Source organism: Elephantulus edwardii, unplaced genomic scaffold (genome assembly GCF_000299155.1).
Source record: "Elephantulus edwardii isolate Elephantulus edwardi_28Jun2011 unplaced genomic scaffold, EleEdw1.0 scaffold00048, whole genome shotgun sequence".
Lineage (NCBI taxonomy): Eukaryota > Metazoa > Chordata > Mammalia > Macroscelidea > Macroscelididae > Elephantulus > Elephantulus edwardii.
In genome coordinates, this window is record NW_006399798.1 from 1,101,853 (window position 1) to 1,117,095 (window position 15,243).

Here is a 15,243-nt window from a genome sequence, read left to right on the forward strand (position 1 = left end):
GGTCAGTAGTGGGGGAGCCCCGACCCCGGAGAGGGGTCAGTAGTGGGGGAGCCCTGACTCCGGAGAGGGGGTCAGTAGTGGGGGAACCCGGACCCCGGAGAGTGGCCAATAACGGGGGAGCCCTGGGGAGGGACCGTAGGGGAGTCTCAGCCCCAAGGAGGGGTCAATGCGGGAGCCCCGGGTTGGACAGGCTGGTCAGCACGGCCCCCTGGGGCAGCTCAGACTTGTCCCAGGCCGCTCTCAGAGAGGGAGAGGGTGGATCCCTGCCCTTCCTGCTCTTCTACGCGGCCTGTGGGTGGACACTCAGCTGGAGGCCGTTGTGAGGGTGGCTCCAGCCCAGACCTGTCAAGTCTCAGTGGCCAGTGTCCACAGCAGCTCGCTGCCCGGCGTGGCTGGCGTCCTCCCACAGCCCCTAATCGACCGCATCTCCATAGCAGTGGGGAGGATGGTGGTGGCCACCCGCTGCCCGGCCTCAGGGCTGTGTGACCAGCAGCTCCAGGACCCCGTGTTGCTCGGGTGTGCCCACACCCAGGCTTGGAACTGGCTGCTGCCTTGTTGGCTGTGGGGAGGGAGGTCATTAATGGTTAACTGCCTGGGCCCCCGTGGCCTCTGCCCTGCTCTTGCCCAAGTTCCCCGCAGTTACAGTGGGGTTATCGGCTGGAGATAAGACTTATCTGAAGGAAGGACCCAGGAGCAGGGGCCATGATGGCTTTCTGGTCTTTGACCTTCTCTTTCAGATGCCCCTTGGTGTGGTCACTGCAAAGCCCTGGCTCCTGAATATGCTAAAGCTGCTGGCAAATTAAAGGCTGAAGGCTCCGAGATCAGACTGGCCAAGGTGGATGCCACCGAGGAGTCAGAGCTGGCTCAGCAGTATGGTGTCCGTGGCTACCCTACCATCAAGTTCTTCAAGAACGGAGACACGGCTTCTCCCAAAGAATACACAGGTGAGACCCACTTCTCCCAGAAAGCACAGCGGTGGTCTCACTCTGTCTTCACTCAGCCAGGTGGAGAGCGTGCGGGGAGCACCTGCCCGCACCCTCGGCTCCTGCTGAGGTCTTAAGGTCTCGCAAGCAGTTACCTGTTCGGGAAGAGCCCCCCCACGGGTGGGACGCTGTTGCGTCATCTCTGGAGACCCCTGGCGTGAGGAGAGGCTTGATACTAACCAGCCGGGAGAGGTGGCAAGGTTCTGAGCAGTCAGTGGTGGTTCTGGGGGGCTGGCAGCCGGGAAGGGCTGTTGCCCGCTGTCTGGGAGAACAGTTCTCAATGCCCCCCCAGTGCTGCGTGGTCTCTGTGCTTCTAGAGCAGGAAGTGCTGGTTCAGAGTCCGCTTCTGAGGTGGGACATCTCCCACGCCCACTCCCAGCTGGTGAACCCTAGACCTGGTACCCTCCCTGGTGGTACCAGCTTGCCAGACCATAGGAGGGGAATGTGGTCAGGCAGGGGCTGGGGGAGGCCACCTGCCGTTGATGTCTGCTGCACGTGTGTAAGGACTCCTAACTCCCAGCAGTTCTGGATGGGATGCTGCACTGGCCTGGATGTCAGCTTAATAACTGCCTTGTCTGTCTGAGACCACTTCCCTAGGGTCATGAAGGCGGTCTCTGAGTGTTCCCCACCTAGAACCCCAAACTCACTGCCTTGGAACAGTCCTGAAGTGTGTGGGACCATCTGCCAGGTTCCCAAGGCTGAAGCTCTGCAGGGGAGCTGCCCACCTTGCTCTTATGAAGTGGCTGGTGGCCCTGAACCCCCGATGTTCTAGTAGTAGTAGAATACCTTGAGACTGTGCTCACGGGACTTCCGGGGGACGAGCTGTGAGCGCGCATACTGGGCACACGTGAGCCTTCCAGAGGGGTGGGAGGTGTGTGTGTGTGTGTGTGTGTGTGTGTGTGCGCGCGCGCGCGTGTGCAGGCGCACAGTTAAGAGGTGAAAAGTCTCGGGGAGAAGTGCTTACTCTGCACCTCCTTCCTCTCCTGAGGTCGGTGGGGAGGGAGGGCTGCCAAGGTGCTCGCCACCACAGGTGGGCTCGAGGATGGGCCTCAGCTGGATTCTGTTTGGGTGCAGCTGGCAGAGAGGCAGACGACATCGTCAATTGGCTGAAGAAGCGCACGGGCCCGGCTGCCACCACTCTGGCCGATGGTATGGCCGCTGAGTCCTTGGTAGAGTCCAGCGAGGTGGCCGTCATTGGCTTCTTCAAGGTGAGTCAAGGTGACCCCTCTTGCTTTCCACTCTTGTCCCTGGACTCCCCTGTACTCCCTGACCAAAGCTTGGACCCACATGGCCATTTGGTGCTAGGCTGAGAGGTCACCCTCTCCCTCCTCTCCTAGGACGTGGACTCGGACTTTGCCAAGCAGTTTTTGCTGGCGGCAGAGTCTGTCGATGACGTCCCGTTTGGGATCACTTCCAACAGTGACGTGTTCGCCAAGTATCAGCTTCACGAGGACGGGGTTGTGCTCTTCAAGAAGGTGAGGGCTTTGGAGGGTGTGGAGAACCTTGCTCCCTGGAGGCCCTGGACTGCCGCCTGGTAGCGCTGCACAGAGCCCTTGTTGCAGCCTAAGGTGGATGTGCATGCCCTGGGTGGTCAGGGCATGGTGCACACGGGGTGGGGCCACTTCTTGGCTCCTGCGTAGCCCAGCCCCATGAAGCCCCGTGGCGTCCTCAGAGAGGCTGCTGTCCGCTCTGGTGTTCGTCTTCAGGTCAGGGGCAGAGCTTTCTGTGTACGTGGTGGCATATGGCAAGGGAGAGGTGAGTGAGGTCACACCTGGATCTGGCAGCCCAGCTTTTCCAGCAGAGAGGGGGTGTGTGAGCTCCCCCTACCTGGAGAGCAGCTGCCACATAGCAGGGCCAGCTGACCGCTCCTTGGCCTCTGGGATCTGGCTGTCCTGGGGGTGGGGGTGGACGGTGCCTTGTGCGGAGAAGCCTGGTGGCACGTGCCAGGCTGTGGTGGGAGAGGAGAGCGCACCCACAGGTCTGACACTGCACTTCAGGTACTGCCAGTGAGGGCTCCCACTCCTCCCTTGGCCTTTGTCATCACAGAAGGTGCCAAAGACGGGAGAGGGGCGTGTGGGCAGTAGCCACTGTGTGAAGTTCAGGTCTCCACGTCTCCCTGCTTTCTGAGGCCTGCGGACCTGACATCCTGGCTTGTCTGTCCCATTGTCATTAAGCCCCAGGCCCCTGGGATGGACATGTCTCACTTGGGCCAGCAGGGTTTTTCAGGGGTGGTTGTGTGAGTTTTCTCTGCTGATTGTACTGGTCGGGACAGCTCCTGGCTGCCAGGGTGTGTGTTGTGCAAAGGGGTCACAGCTTTGGACTTTGCTTCCTGATAAGACCGTTCTGTGGTTCTACCAGGAGAGGGCGTAGCAGAGGTGGGACTGGGCTCCTGTGAACGGGAGGCCCTGACCCTCCGCCACCAGCCTTTCTGGGACCAGAGCAGGGCCTGGAAGGGTGTGCCCAGTGAGGGCTGAGGGCTCACGCGCTGAGGGCACACGCACAGGCTTGCTGTCCTTCCTGAGTGGCATCTGCTCTGATGTTGGCTTCACTGCCTGCTGCAGCCCTGTGGCAGTGGGGGCCACTCTTGTCAGCCTGGCTCTGCCCTGTGACACCACCTTCTTTCTAGAGTGCTCTAGGAAGGGTCAGGTGTGGGAACTGCACGTAGCTTGGGGTGTGGTCTCTCTTCCGCTAATCACCAGTTTGGCCCAGTACTGGAGCGGGACACTGGACAGGCTTGGCGGTGCTTGTGCCCACTTGGAGTGACCAGGGCATAGACAACAGGGCTGTCCTGCATGGACAGGGAACAGGAGAGGGCAGGGTAATGGCCGCTCTCTCAGGACCTCTCATAAGGGGTTAAGCCCTCGTCCTCCCTGTGCCCACCGGAGCAGCTCTGGGAGGAAGTGTGGGCACGTTGAGCTAATGTTTCCTGCGGTCGTTTGTGCTCTGCCGTTGAGGCCACAGCAGGCCTGCTTCCTCTCTGAGGCCATGCTCTTGTTCCATTGCCAGAGGGACAGTGTCTGCTGAACCTCACCAGTGCCCACCTGCGAGGGGTCTGCTGGCCTCCGTCTGTGGATTCTAACAGTCACCTTACCGTGACTAACAGTGGTGGTCGTGGTAAGACCAGGGACATCTCAACCCCGTCAGGGCCACAAATGTTACGTGACCACTTACGGTCTGTAAGAGGTTGTGAAGTTTTGCGGGAGGTTAATCTAGTTTGACATGGGCGGTTTGGGTGGAAGGTTCTAGAGAGAATCAGTCTTCCATCTGGTGACTCAGAAGCAGTTTGTTTCCTGATGTTTAATTCTGTTCTGTAGCCTCGCACTTCCCACTTCGTCCCTGTGATTACCATCTCTTCTCCCTCTTCCTGCCTTCTCAACTTTGTCCTTTTGATCTCGTGTGATTGGTTCCAAGGAGCTGGTGCTGCTTGCCATTGCCATCTGGTGTGCTCACCTGGCAGGTCTGTGTCTGTTTTGCCTGAAGTTGAGCCCTCGGCTCCACAATCAACACTCTTGGTACCAGCAGTCGGGAAGTCACAAGACAAATGGCATTGGGAAAGTCCGCTGTTGGGGTCCTCTCCATACTGAAGACAATGTCAGTATGGAGACTAAGGTGTGCCTGATCCAGTCCATGGTTTTCGCGATTACGTATTATACATCAGAGAGCTAGATGGTGACTAAGGATGATATAATTGATGCCTTTGAGCTGTGGTGCTGGAGAAGAGTATTGGATATTCCATGGACTGCTAGAACAAACAGTCTGTTCTGGAGAGGGTGAAGCCAGGCTGCTCCTTGGAGGCAAGGATTCTGAAGCTTTGTCTGACTTACTTTGAACATGTTGCAAGGAGGGACCAGTCCTTGGAGAGGGACATCATGCTTGGGAGAGTGGAGGCACAGAGCAAGAGAGGAAAACCCTGGATGGGATGGATTGACTGAGTAACTAGGTGTCAGAGAAAGTGAGATTAGCTCAGGATAGAGCAGAGTTGAGAGTTTTTGCACACGGGGGTCCCTGTGAGTTTGAGGCGCAGGCAACTTGGTGGCACGTTGCAAGGCTGAGTGTGTGAAGTCTGATGTGAAGAGTGGCTGCCGCCCTGGTCTCGGGCTCCTCATGTCTGTCCAGCCCCTGACCCAGGTGGTTGGGACATGTGAGTTCTGTCCTATATTTCCATGTACTTTATCCGGGACTGTCTTAACCTTAACAGTAGCCAGTCCCAGCTGCACTCCTCGGGGACTGTGGGCTCAGGGTTTGGGTCCAGTAGCCTTCAGAATGATAGTTGAGTCCTTTGCTTGGGATAGGGAGAAATCTGTAGTTGAACTTGGATGGCCTATGTGACATGTCTTCCTGAGAAAGAGCCTTACCCGGAGGAGCGACTGTGTGCCAGCAGCCCTGGAGGGCTTTGTGCGCCGGGGTTGTAGACGGTCCACCTAGTGCTGTGCTCCTGAGGTGATGGGGACCGTGCTCTGGGCACTGCTGTGACCTCTGAAGGGGCCACTTGAAGAACCGTTGGACACGCTGAGCTGTGAAGGGTGGTCTCCGTCATGTCATGTTCATGCCCAAGCCCGTGGCAGTCCTGGTCCCCCTCACCCACCCCCAGCACTGGCCGTAGAAGACCCACGTGACACGAGGCCCTGGCATCGTCCCAGGACAGGGATCTCGGAAACCCTTGCCCCGCTTGGACCGGATGCTGGTTGTTTTGTTTTGTTTTTTTATTATTTTTTTTGTGTGTAAGTGTACTGTCAAATCAGATCTGACTGGTACAGGAGGTGATTGTCCCTCCTTTCCCAGCAGAGCATCTGGTGGATTCGAACCGTGCGCCTCTGGGATTGTAGTTGCAGCTCCCTACCACTAGGCCACCAGAGCTCCCCTGGATTGCTGTTTTAAACGCGTGGTCTTGGGGTGGCCCGCGGTGTGGAGTGTGCGCTCCTCCTACGTGCTGGCCGTGAGCATGGCCCAGAGCCCTCAGACAGGGACTGGAGCTGCGGGCCTGGGTGCGTGGCTCTTGACGCTCTTTTCTCTCCTCAGTTTGATGAAGGTCGGAACAACTTTGAGGGGGAGGTGACCAAGGAGAACCTCCTCAATTTCATCAGACACAACCAGCTGCCCCTGGTTATCGAGTTCACGGAGCAGGTGGGCCAGGCGGGAGCTGGCCAGGGGGGTGGGCTCCCTGTGCTGACAGCCAGCCCACAGCTCACATCTGATTCCATTTCCCATGCAGACGGCTCCGAAGATTTTTGGAGGTGAGATCAAGACTCACATCCTACTGTTCCTGCCCAAGAGCGTGTCTGACTACGATGCCAAGCTGGGTAACTTCAAGAAGGCGGCAGAGAGCTTCAAGGGCAAGGTGTGCCAGAGGGCCCCCAGGGCAGCTGGGAGGGCGGGACAGCTTGCCCGGAGCCTGTCCCTGCTGCCCCATGGATGCCCCACAGTGTCTCATGGCTGTGTCGTCTCCCCAGATCCTGTTCATCTTCATCGACAGCGACCACGCCGACAACCAGCGCATCCTCGAGTTCTTCGGCCTCAAGAAGGAGGAGTGCCCGGCCGTGCGCCTCATCACGCTGGAGGAGGAGATGACCAAGTACAAGCCAGCGTCGGACGAGCTGACGGCCGACAAGATCAAGGAGTTCTGCGACCAGTTCCTGGAAGGCAAGATCAAGGTGAAGACTTCTGTGCCGTGTCCCCTTCAGTGTGGAAGGCGCCTGGGGACAGCCGCTTGCTGACGGGGGCTGGACCTCTCAGCCCGAGCTCTGCATCCTCGTGGGTTCTGGAGCTCCTGGGCCTCCGGAGACCCCTTGACCGTCACAGTGATAGGGGTCCTTTGTCCACAGCCCCACCTGATGAGCCAGGAGCTGCCTGAGGACTGGGACAAACAGCCAGTCAAAGTGCTGGTCGGGAAGAACTTCGAGGAGGTTGCGTTTGATGAAAAGAAGAACGTCTTTGTGGAGTTCTGTGAGTGCTCCCCGTTCCTGGGGCAGCAGGGCCATGTGAGGCACCTTTGTGCGGGAGCCCTGGGCACCAACCATTGCTGCTCCCCCTGCAGATGCCCCATGGTGTGGTCACTGCAAACAGCTGGCGCCCATCTGGGACAAACTGGGAGAGACCTACAAAGACCATGAGAACATTGTCATTGCCAAGATGGACTCGACGGCCAACGAGGTGGAAGCAGTGAAGGTCCACAGCTTCCCCACACTCAAGTTCTTCCCTGCTAGTGCAGACAAGACGGTGCGTGTCCTCCGGGGGTGGGGGTGCCCTCCCCGGGCTGGGCAGTGGCTGTGCTGGGGGCTCACCCTGCTGTCTCACAGGTCATTGACTACAACGGAGAGCGGACGCTGGAAGGCTTTAAGAAGTTCCTGGAGAGTGGCGGGCAGGATGGTGCTGGGGACGAGGATGTAAGTGTCCCTTCCACTGGCCCGGGGTCTCTAGGCTGTGGGCAGCAAGGGGTTAAGCCCACGTGGTGCGGTGTTCCTGGGACTGTCAGGCATGTGGTCTGTACTGGACATGGCTTAGGATGCTGTCTCCCCTGGGGGCAAGAGGGAGCGCCTGATGGCAGAGGTCACCTCAGCCGTTAGCTCAAAGGGTGGGTCACCCTGAGGTTCACAGAGCTCCCACTTGTTGGCACAGGACCTCGAGGACCTGGAGGAGGCTGAGGAACCCGACATGGAGGAGGACGATGACCAGAAAGCCGTGAAAGACGAGCTGTGAGGTGGCAGGAGACTTGGACACCAGGCACCCACACTCGGGTGTGCTCTAGGGGCAGCGTCTCGGCAGCCTGGGCCCCTGTGGGGGTGGGGTCAGCAGCCACAGCCCGGGACTCTTGACGCTTCTAACACCGCCTGCCCCGCTGGGGGCTCCTCGCCCGGATGGACCCGTCTCCCCTGTGATGCACCCACGTGTTTGGATCTCCCACGCAGAGGATGCCCCGCCTTCCAGGAGCCCAGTTGTGGGATCCCTAAACATGTTTTGGTGTCAGGATGTGTCCCCTGGCCAGGCCCCGGGGAACCTGTTCCCCTGTGGGGACGGGACAGCCTGGCCTAGCCGTGGCTATGTCTCCTTGGGCCAGTCCAGCCATGACTGAGCAGGGTTCTATATTTTTTGGTTAAAAAGAGACTTAAGGTCTCTGGCAGAGGATGGTCGTATCATGGGCAGTAGGCCAAGGGCCAGCCCAAGTGATGACCCTTCCCCTGCAGCACCGGCCCATCCATCTTGTGAGGCAAACAGGACCTTAATTCACTCTGGCAGCAGGGCCGGCAGCTCTGCAGACATGTACCCAATCCTGGAATTGACACATTGGCCAAATAAAGTTAAAATTCTACCACCCATCCTGGCCTGCCTCCACCTCTCCACCCTGAGCCGAGCGAGCGTGAGATGACCTGAGAAGGGGGCCTCTGGTGAGCCTGTGCCCTCGTCCCACCCCAGAGCTGCAGCTCAACCTGTCCTGGGAAGTGACCACGTTGGTCACCTGGCCTGCGTGAGCTGCTGACCCTAGCGTGGGGCCTGGTGGATAAGCTGTAAGTGGGTGAGGTTTTCCCTCCCCCACCGTCTGGACATGCTGGTCGCTGTCTGATAGCTCAGCAGTGCAAAGGCACCCGCCCTCTGCCTCCCTGGTAGTCACACATCTGTTTTCAGTGCCTGTCCCTCCGACCATAGGACATCGTGCTTGGGAGAGTGGAGGGACAGCGCAGAAGGGGAAGACCCTCGATGAGGTGGATTGATTCAGTGACTGGGATAATCGGGATGGGAGTCTCAGAGACAGTGCGGTTTGGCACAGGATAGAGCAGAGTTTAGGGCTGTTGTACATAGGGTCGCTATGAGTCGCAAGCGACTTGAAGGCACATAACAACATCCCTCCGACCTGCACAGCCCTCAATCCGGAAGGGCTGATTGCTCCAAGGATCACGTGTGTCCCTGGCAGGAAGGTGGCCCTAACTGTGTCCACTGGTAGGTCTCATCAGTGACCCTGACCAATGCTCTCCTGATGATGCTTTTGATAGCCTGGGGGGCCCCTGAATGGTGATGGTCAGATTCAAGGATGAGCAGGGCCCAGACAAGCCTCCCAGTGGGCCCCATGATCACCACTGAAAGCTGCTTTCCTTGGAGACATGCAGGGATCCCAGCTGTGTCCCTAAAAGGAGGCTGCTCTAGTGGGTGTGGCTTAAAGTGTGGGCACCTGAGCCTTAGGGCCACCAAGAACCCCACCTGTATCACTGCGGGTGGGGTAGGGAACGGGGGAGCCTGGAAGGTCCCATGGGGCTGACCTGGACGTGAGGAGCCCTGGCACCCCAGCTCCTCATGTCCACGCGCTTGGATCACCTACATCCTAAAGTCGGATGTTCGACCTGAGGTCCCTGTGCTGAGTGTCCAAGCGCCAGGGCCAGGCAAACATGGAGGTGCTACATCTCAGCCCTCAGAATGGCCATGGGGGGAGGGTCACCATCCAGCCTGCTATCAAACCCCTGACCTGCCCCTGCTGCCCAGCTGTGAGGTGTACAGCAAATACCCAATGTGGTCATTGCACCCATGGCGCCTCCTTCCAAGGACCTCCTACAGGACCTGGCACCTTGAGGGCACTACCGGGTCTGTAAGGGGTGAGAATAAAGCTCCTGGCCAAGGTCTTTGTGTCCCACTAAGTGAATGGGTGGTGCCCCCTTGGCCACGACCAGTAGTCCTATGAACGACGGGTCTGAACTTGGACTATCCTGTGCCGTCGTCATCGTCTCTGACGTCCTCAGGCCGTGTTGACCCATCACGTTGAGGGTCTTACTGACCTGCAGACCTTTGCCAACATAGTGTCTTCCAAGGATGAACGTCTAACCTCTTCAGTGAGCTGTCTCAGCATCAACACCTTGGCTGCACTCCCAAGACCTATCTGTTCTTTGGCCATCCATAGGATATGCAGCACTTGTACCACAACAGCTCAAAGGCATCAATTCTTCTGGCATCCTTAGTCATTGACCAACTTTTAGATGCATAGAAAGTTGTTGCAGACCAAGGGTAAAGTATTTTTATAATTATTAATAATGAGAAAGACGACTGAGATAAAACAGTAAAAACAGGACCAGCAGTTCTCCACTGAAGCACCTCAAGCCATGCCTCTCTGTGTATTTGTTGATAATCTGGGGAAGCAAGTCTTAAAAAGAATTCCTTGTAAATGAAGCAGAATTTTTCTGTATTGTCAACCTAATGGTCTAGCTCAGGAAGTATTTCATACACAGTAGCACTCCCTCTGTAGTGGGGCCCTAGCTGTCTCTTGTCTGTAGGGAACAAACAGCTCATTTTCTGTGATCTGTCACAAGAGAAATCCTAACTTAAAATTTGTAATTCCTTCAGTTCCTGAACAAGGGTTTTCATACAATATTTGGTATGAAGTTTGGCTTCCCATATTTTCCCCCTTTTGTTTTTATCATAAGAGCATCTTCTCTTCTTGGATGCATTTACTGTTGCACATTTCCCTTCCAGCCCCCTCCCCCTACTTGCTTTTCTTTGAAAATTCTTTCATTGTTGTACAATTCCCCACCCCCACCCTAGTCCACTTTACTATGAAGAGACATTTTTCTATGCTTGCACCAAGCTTACTGCATGCTTCCAAGTCACCAGGGTCTACTGTGGTGACACATGTGAAGATGTTTGGGACAGCCCTCTCAGCAAGGATGGGGCCACCATCCCATGTTACCAGTTGTCTGAAACCCTGCGGAATAAGCCCTAGTTCAGAAACCCCCTTACCCTAAAGACGTCCACTAGACAGACTCCACCTGCTACCTCTGCACAGGCCTTCACTGTCACCATGTTAACCCTTAGAATTGAGCCCCAAGAATCCCCCGAGTGTCTATAGTTCTTGCACTACAGGTGTCTCTCAGGCCCAGGATGGGGGGATGTAAGGCGGTCCACACATTTCATTTCACAATTGTCGCAGAAGGTCAGCAGAGCCAGGCAGAACTCTTTATGCCTTTTGCCAGCTGCCCAGTATTCCATTCTGACTGCTGTGGAATACAAATCAGTCTCTATTATTCATTGCCACAGGCATGGTAAGACTGGAACCTCACCTTCTGTCAGAGCATACTTAAGCCTGTTTCCTAAGAAAATGATCAATGGCAAACATTCTCTGTAAGGACCAGTAGATGGACGAGGAGCAAATACACCCGTAAGTTTGTCCAGCATCCAATGCTTTGGAGCTTCTCCACAGCTGAGATGTTTGTTGGGACCACGAGCCATGGCTTCACTAGTCATGTCATTGGCTGTGGCATCCCTCTTAGCTATGACAATATTTGGATCTTCGCTAAGTTTCTCTCCAAGGAAACCCCTATTCCCACCCTTTCAGCTTCCCAAATGACATTCCTTGGCCAGGGGAGAAGATGGAATGCGGCAAAGAGCATAAAGTAATTGAACAGACCATGGCTTGAATCCCATGCACCTTAGTCTGATGACACTGTTCACCTTAGAGAGGCACATGACAGCCAACTTACCCAGGGCAGTATGTCTTCTGATTGCTTGATTGCTGATGCCAAGGGTATTGATTGTGGATAAAGGTGAAATCATTGACAACTTCAGTCTTCCCCCATCTATCATGGAGTTGCTCACTGGCCCAGTGGTGAGGATTTTTGTTGAGGTTGAGATGTGACCCATACTGAAGGCTCAAGTCTTGCATCTTCTCCAACAAGCATTTCAAGTCTTCACTTTCAGGAAAGTTGTCATCTGCATAATGCAGGTGGTTGTGTCTCCTGCCAAGCCTGACTACATTCTTCCAAAGCCCAGCCCTGCACACGGGGTCACGATGAGTCATAACAGATCATGGTAGCACTGCAAAGCAGGGGAGCCCCAGACCACTCAGTTGCGCTCACAGGGAACCTGAGTGTAGACACTGCAGGTTTTAAAAGCTGAAATGGTGTGTACTAAGGTTGTGTCTTTTTATCAGACCTGCCTAACCTGTATGCTGGGCAAATAATCTGAGAACCTGGACTATAGGAAGAAGAATGGGGCATTAGAATTGGAAGAAGACTCTCAACAGCCTCACTGTGTTATGCAAATGATACAACCTCTTGCAGAAAGTGAAGAGGACTTACTGTAGAAGTCCAGAATCTATAGCTTTCAATATGGAGCTTCAGTATCAAGGAAACAAAATTCTTGGGAGCTCTGGTGGCCTGGAGGCACATGCTTCGAATCCACCAGGTGCTCTGCTGGAGAAGGCGGGACAATCTCCTGTGCCAGTCAGATCTGAGTTGACCACACACACACACACACACGAAAACAAAAATCCTCCCAAATAGGCCAATAAACAACATAATAGAAAACAGAAAAGGTTGAAGTCAACAACAATTTCATTTTACTTGGATCCACAATGGGTACTGACCCATGGAAAGTGTAATCAAGAAATCTAATGAGGCATCGCGCTGGTCAAACCCACTGCACAAGTCCTCTTTACAAAGGTCACCGTGAGGACTCGGCGTTCCTGGCCCATGCCATGGCATTTCCCATCGCTGCGTACAAGTGAAGCCTGGGCAACAAGAAGGAAAATCTGCTGAAGACCCTATAACCTTTGAACTATGACATGTTTGCACACAAATCTAAAACCAGGGCCCCTGGGTTGGTGTGTTAACAGGACAGGGTGAAAGCGAAGCCTCCGCTTCCTCTTGGCATGAGTCTGGAATCCATGTTGGATTCTTGGAAACAGCCGTCCCTCTAATCCTGGTCTGCCCTGAAGGACTACATCCTTTTCCTGAGGTCTCATCTGTGGGACTTGTCATTATTGACAAACAGATCCAAGATGGGTGTAGAGATACAGCATTATCTAAATCTTTACCATGATTCTGCAGGAACGCATGATCCAGAAAGAGTCCTGTGACAAAAAAACAAAACAAAACTAGTTGTGTCCTATCTTGGGACCACTGATAATAAACTGAATGGCACATACCTTTGACGTGTATCCCCTTCCATCTCATAGACCGATTGCTGCCAAGTTCTTGGCTTCTGGATAGCCTGTCTTTAACTCCCTGCTCTTCCAGTGAGTTCTGGACTCTCTAATCTGTAGTGCCTGATTCAGTACACCACCAATGGATCCCGGTTTGTGGTCTGGTGGGATGGGGGCTTCCTTGCTGTTGACAGTAAGGCCTTTGTCCAGTCTGGGCCATCTCTGTTACTCAGTAAGCTCAGAGACTCCTCCATGTTGTTCTCTACAAACTAGCAAATCGGGTCGACGACTGTGGACTTCCAGGAGAAGCAGACCTATCTGGGAAGAAGGGCAGCGAATGCTGCTTAGAAGGGAGATGGTGAGACTCACCTCAGGGACGACAGCACAGGACCCCTGAGATGGACTGATCCGCGGCTGTAAAATGTGAGGACGGCTCAGGAGCCAGCAGGGTTTGTCCAGTTGTACGGAAAGTCATGATGAGTCTTAATAGCTGACACCTAGCGATGGCAGGCCACTTCCCAAGTTCATAGAGATTGAGAAGGGCCAGAGACAAGTCACATGCTACAGGTTCTGTCCTGATGTAAGTTAACAAAATGCTTACACATCACACAAGTAATTGATGACCAGCTCTGAAGAGAAAGCTCAAAAGTGAGGCACTTCAGAGCAAGTTTCTAGAAGAGTCTGTGCCCATGGGGATTCCCACCATAGGACAAAGCAGAGTCCTTGTCTGGGGTCCCTTGTCCTGGGAAGACTTCAGAGACCATCCTTCTCTGATCCAGACTACAAAGTAAAACAGCAGAGCACCCCACTGAAAGACCAACTGGAGCACCCTTTTGGGGTTGCTGCAGGGACCCCGACTCTGGAATGAGACCCGTGCTGCAGGGACAAGCCCACCTCCTGGCAGCCTGTTCCAACCAGGCTTTCACCCGATCCTCTGAGAAGCAGCAAGGTGCAGACAGAACTTTCCACCACCTAAGCAAAGACAATCTTCACATCAAGGAAACTTCTCTTGTTGGCAGTGAACCCTCAGTCTCAACGTTTCGATAAACAAGCCTGAGGAACCACACCTACTGCCCAGGTGACCAGTGTCTGCACCAGGCCACCACCTGCATCGGGACCTCAGAAATCAGGGACACTGGCCACCAATCTTAAGGAGGCAAAGCCAGGCGGGCCTGGTGGAAGTCCCGCAGAGTGGCAGATATACTGTGTCAGCTGTGCTGGTGAGGTGGGGTAACAGGCAGAGTGCCCAGCACAGGAGACCTTCCCGGGTGGTGCCCTCATCTCGTCAGGATCTGGCTTGAGCTTGAGAGCCCTTGTTGATTTGGCTTTGTTGGCTGGAGACCAGCCTGGTGATGTGAGCTTGCTGACAGGGTGGGTCTAGGTCCACACCCACAGCAAGGCTTTTCCCCAGGGGAATCCAGCACCGAGGCCAGGCTGTTCTCAGCCCAGGCTGCCGAGCCTGGACTGCAGGCCCACCGGGGTCTTCTTACTCCAGACTTTGCTCCTGTGTGCCTGTTCTGCCTACACATACACACACACACACAAAACCTGTGCCTGCCCTGCCTGCAAACTCTTATACACACACACACACACACACACACACACAAAACCTGTGCCTGCCCTGCCTGCAAACTCTTATATACACACACACACACACACACACACACTCTCAAGACCTGTGCCTGCCCTGCCTGCAAACCCTTATACACACACACACACTCTCAAGACCTGTGCCTGCCCTGCCTGCAAACCCTTATACACACACACACACTCTCAAGACCTGTGCCTGCCCTGCTTGCAAACCCTTATACACACACACACACACACACACACACTCAAGACCTGTGCCTGCCCTGCCTGCAAACCCTTATACACACACACACACACTCAAGACCTGTGCCTGCCCTGCCTGCAAACCCTTACACACACACATACCTGCAGACCGTCCCTGCACGTGTGCTCCAGTGGCATAAACCTGCACTAGTCCTATTTCAAAATCTTGATGCAAAAGCAAAGGCCCTAAAGGGAGCTCTTGGCAAGCTCCCTCAGTCATCCTGCTCTGGGAGGGTGTGCACTGGGCCAGGTGAGATATGACTGCTTGTTCTCGGGGCAGATGGGACGTGTTAGGAGAGGCTCTGTATGAGTGGGGGTGGTCTGGGGCTACTGGAAGCACACTGGCAGGACAGCTGTTCATGGTCACATAGTCTGGAAACCTGGGATCCTGGTTAGGAGAGAGTGCCATCAAGTTCCAGGCAAAAAGCCGGTGTGGGCGAGCTCTGGTGGCCTAGTGGCAGGAAACTACACTGCAATCCCAGAGGTCCAAGGTTCAAATCCACCAGATGCTCTGCTGAGGAAGGAGGAACA

General features: G+C 55.1%; 2 protein-coding genes across 2 annotated transcripts in view; both read left to right on the forward strand.

The window, feature by feature from the left end:
- The window catches only part of ARHGDIA (Rho GDP dissociation inhibitor (GDI) alpha), a 15,029-nt gene extending 7,684 nt beyond the window's left edge, over positions 1-7,345 (forward strand). The window contains exons 6-7 of the mRNA XM_006886143.1: positions 1,001-1,004; positions 7,336-7,345. The gene's annotated coding sequence lies outside the window, so the exon portion shown is untranslated. The remainder of the gene's footprint in view (positions 1-1,000; positions 1,005-7,335) is intronic.
- Positions 1-7,679, forward strand: part of P4HB (prolyl 4-hydroxylase, beta polypeptide) — an 8,382-nt gene extending 703 nt beyond the window's left edge. Inside the window, exons 2-11 of the mRNA XM_006886142.1 lie at positions 738-944; positions 2,058-2,191; positions 2,321-2,458; positions 6,003-6,107; positions 6,196-6,321; positions 6,434-6,634; positions 6,806-6,926; positions 7,018-7,199; positions 7,280-7,366; positions 7,599-7,679. Of these exons, the coding sequence (XP_006886204.1) occupies positions 738-944; positions 2,058-2,191; positions 2,321-2,458; positions 6,003-6,107; positions 6,196-6,321; positions 6,434-6,634; positions 6,806-6,926; positions 7,018-7,199; positions 7,280-7,366; positions 7,599-7,679 (1,382 nt within the window). The remainder of the gene's footprint in view (positions 1-737; positions 945-2,057; positions 2,192-2,320; positions 2,459-6,002; positions 6,108-6,195; positions 6,322-6,433; positions 6,635-6,805; positions 6,927-7,017; positions 7,200-7,279; positions 7,367-7,598) is intronic.
- Positions 7,680-15,243: the final 7,564 nt, after the last annotated feature.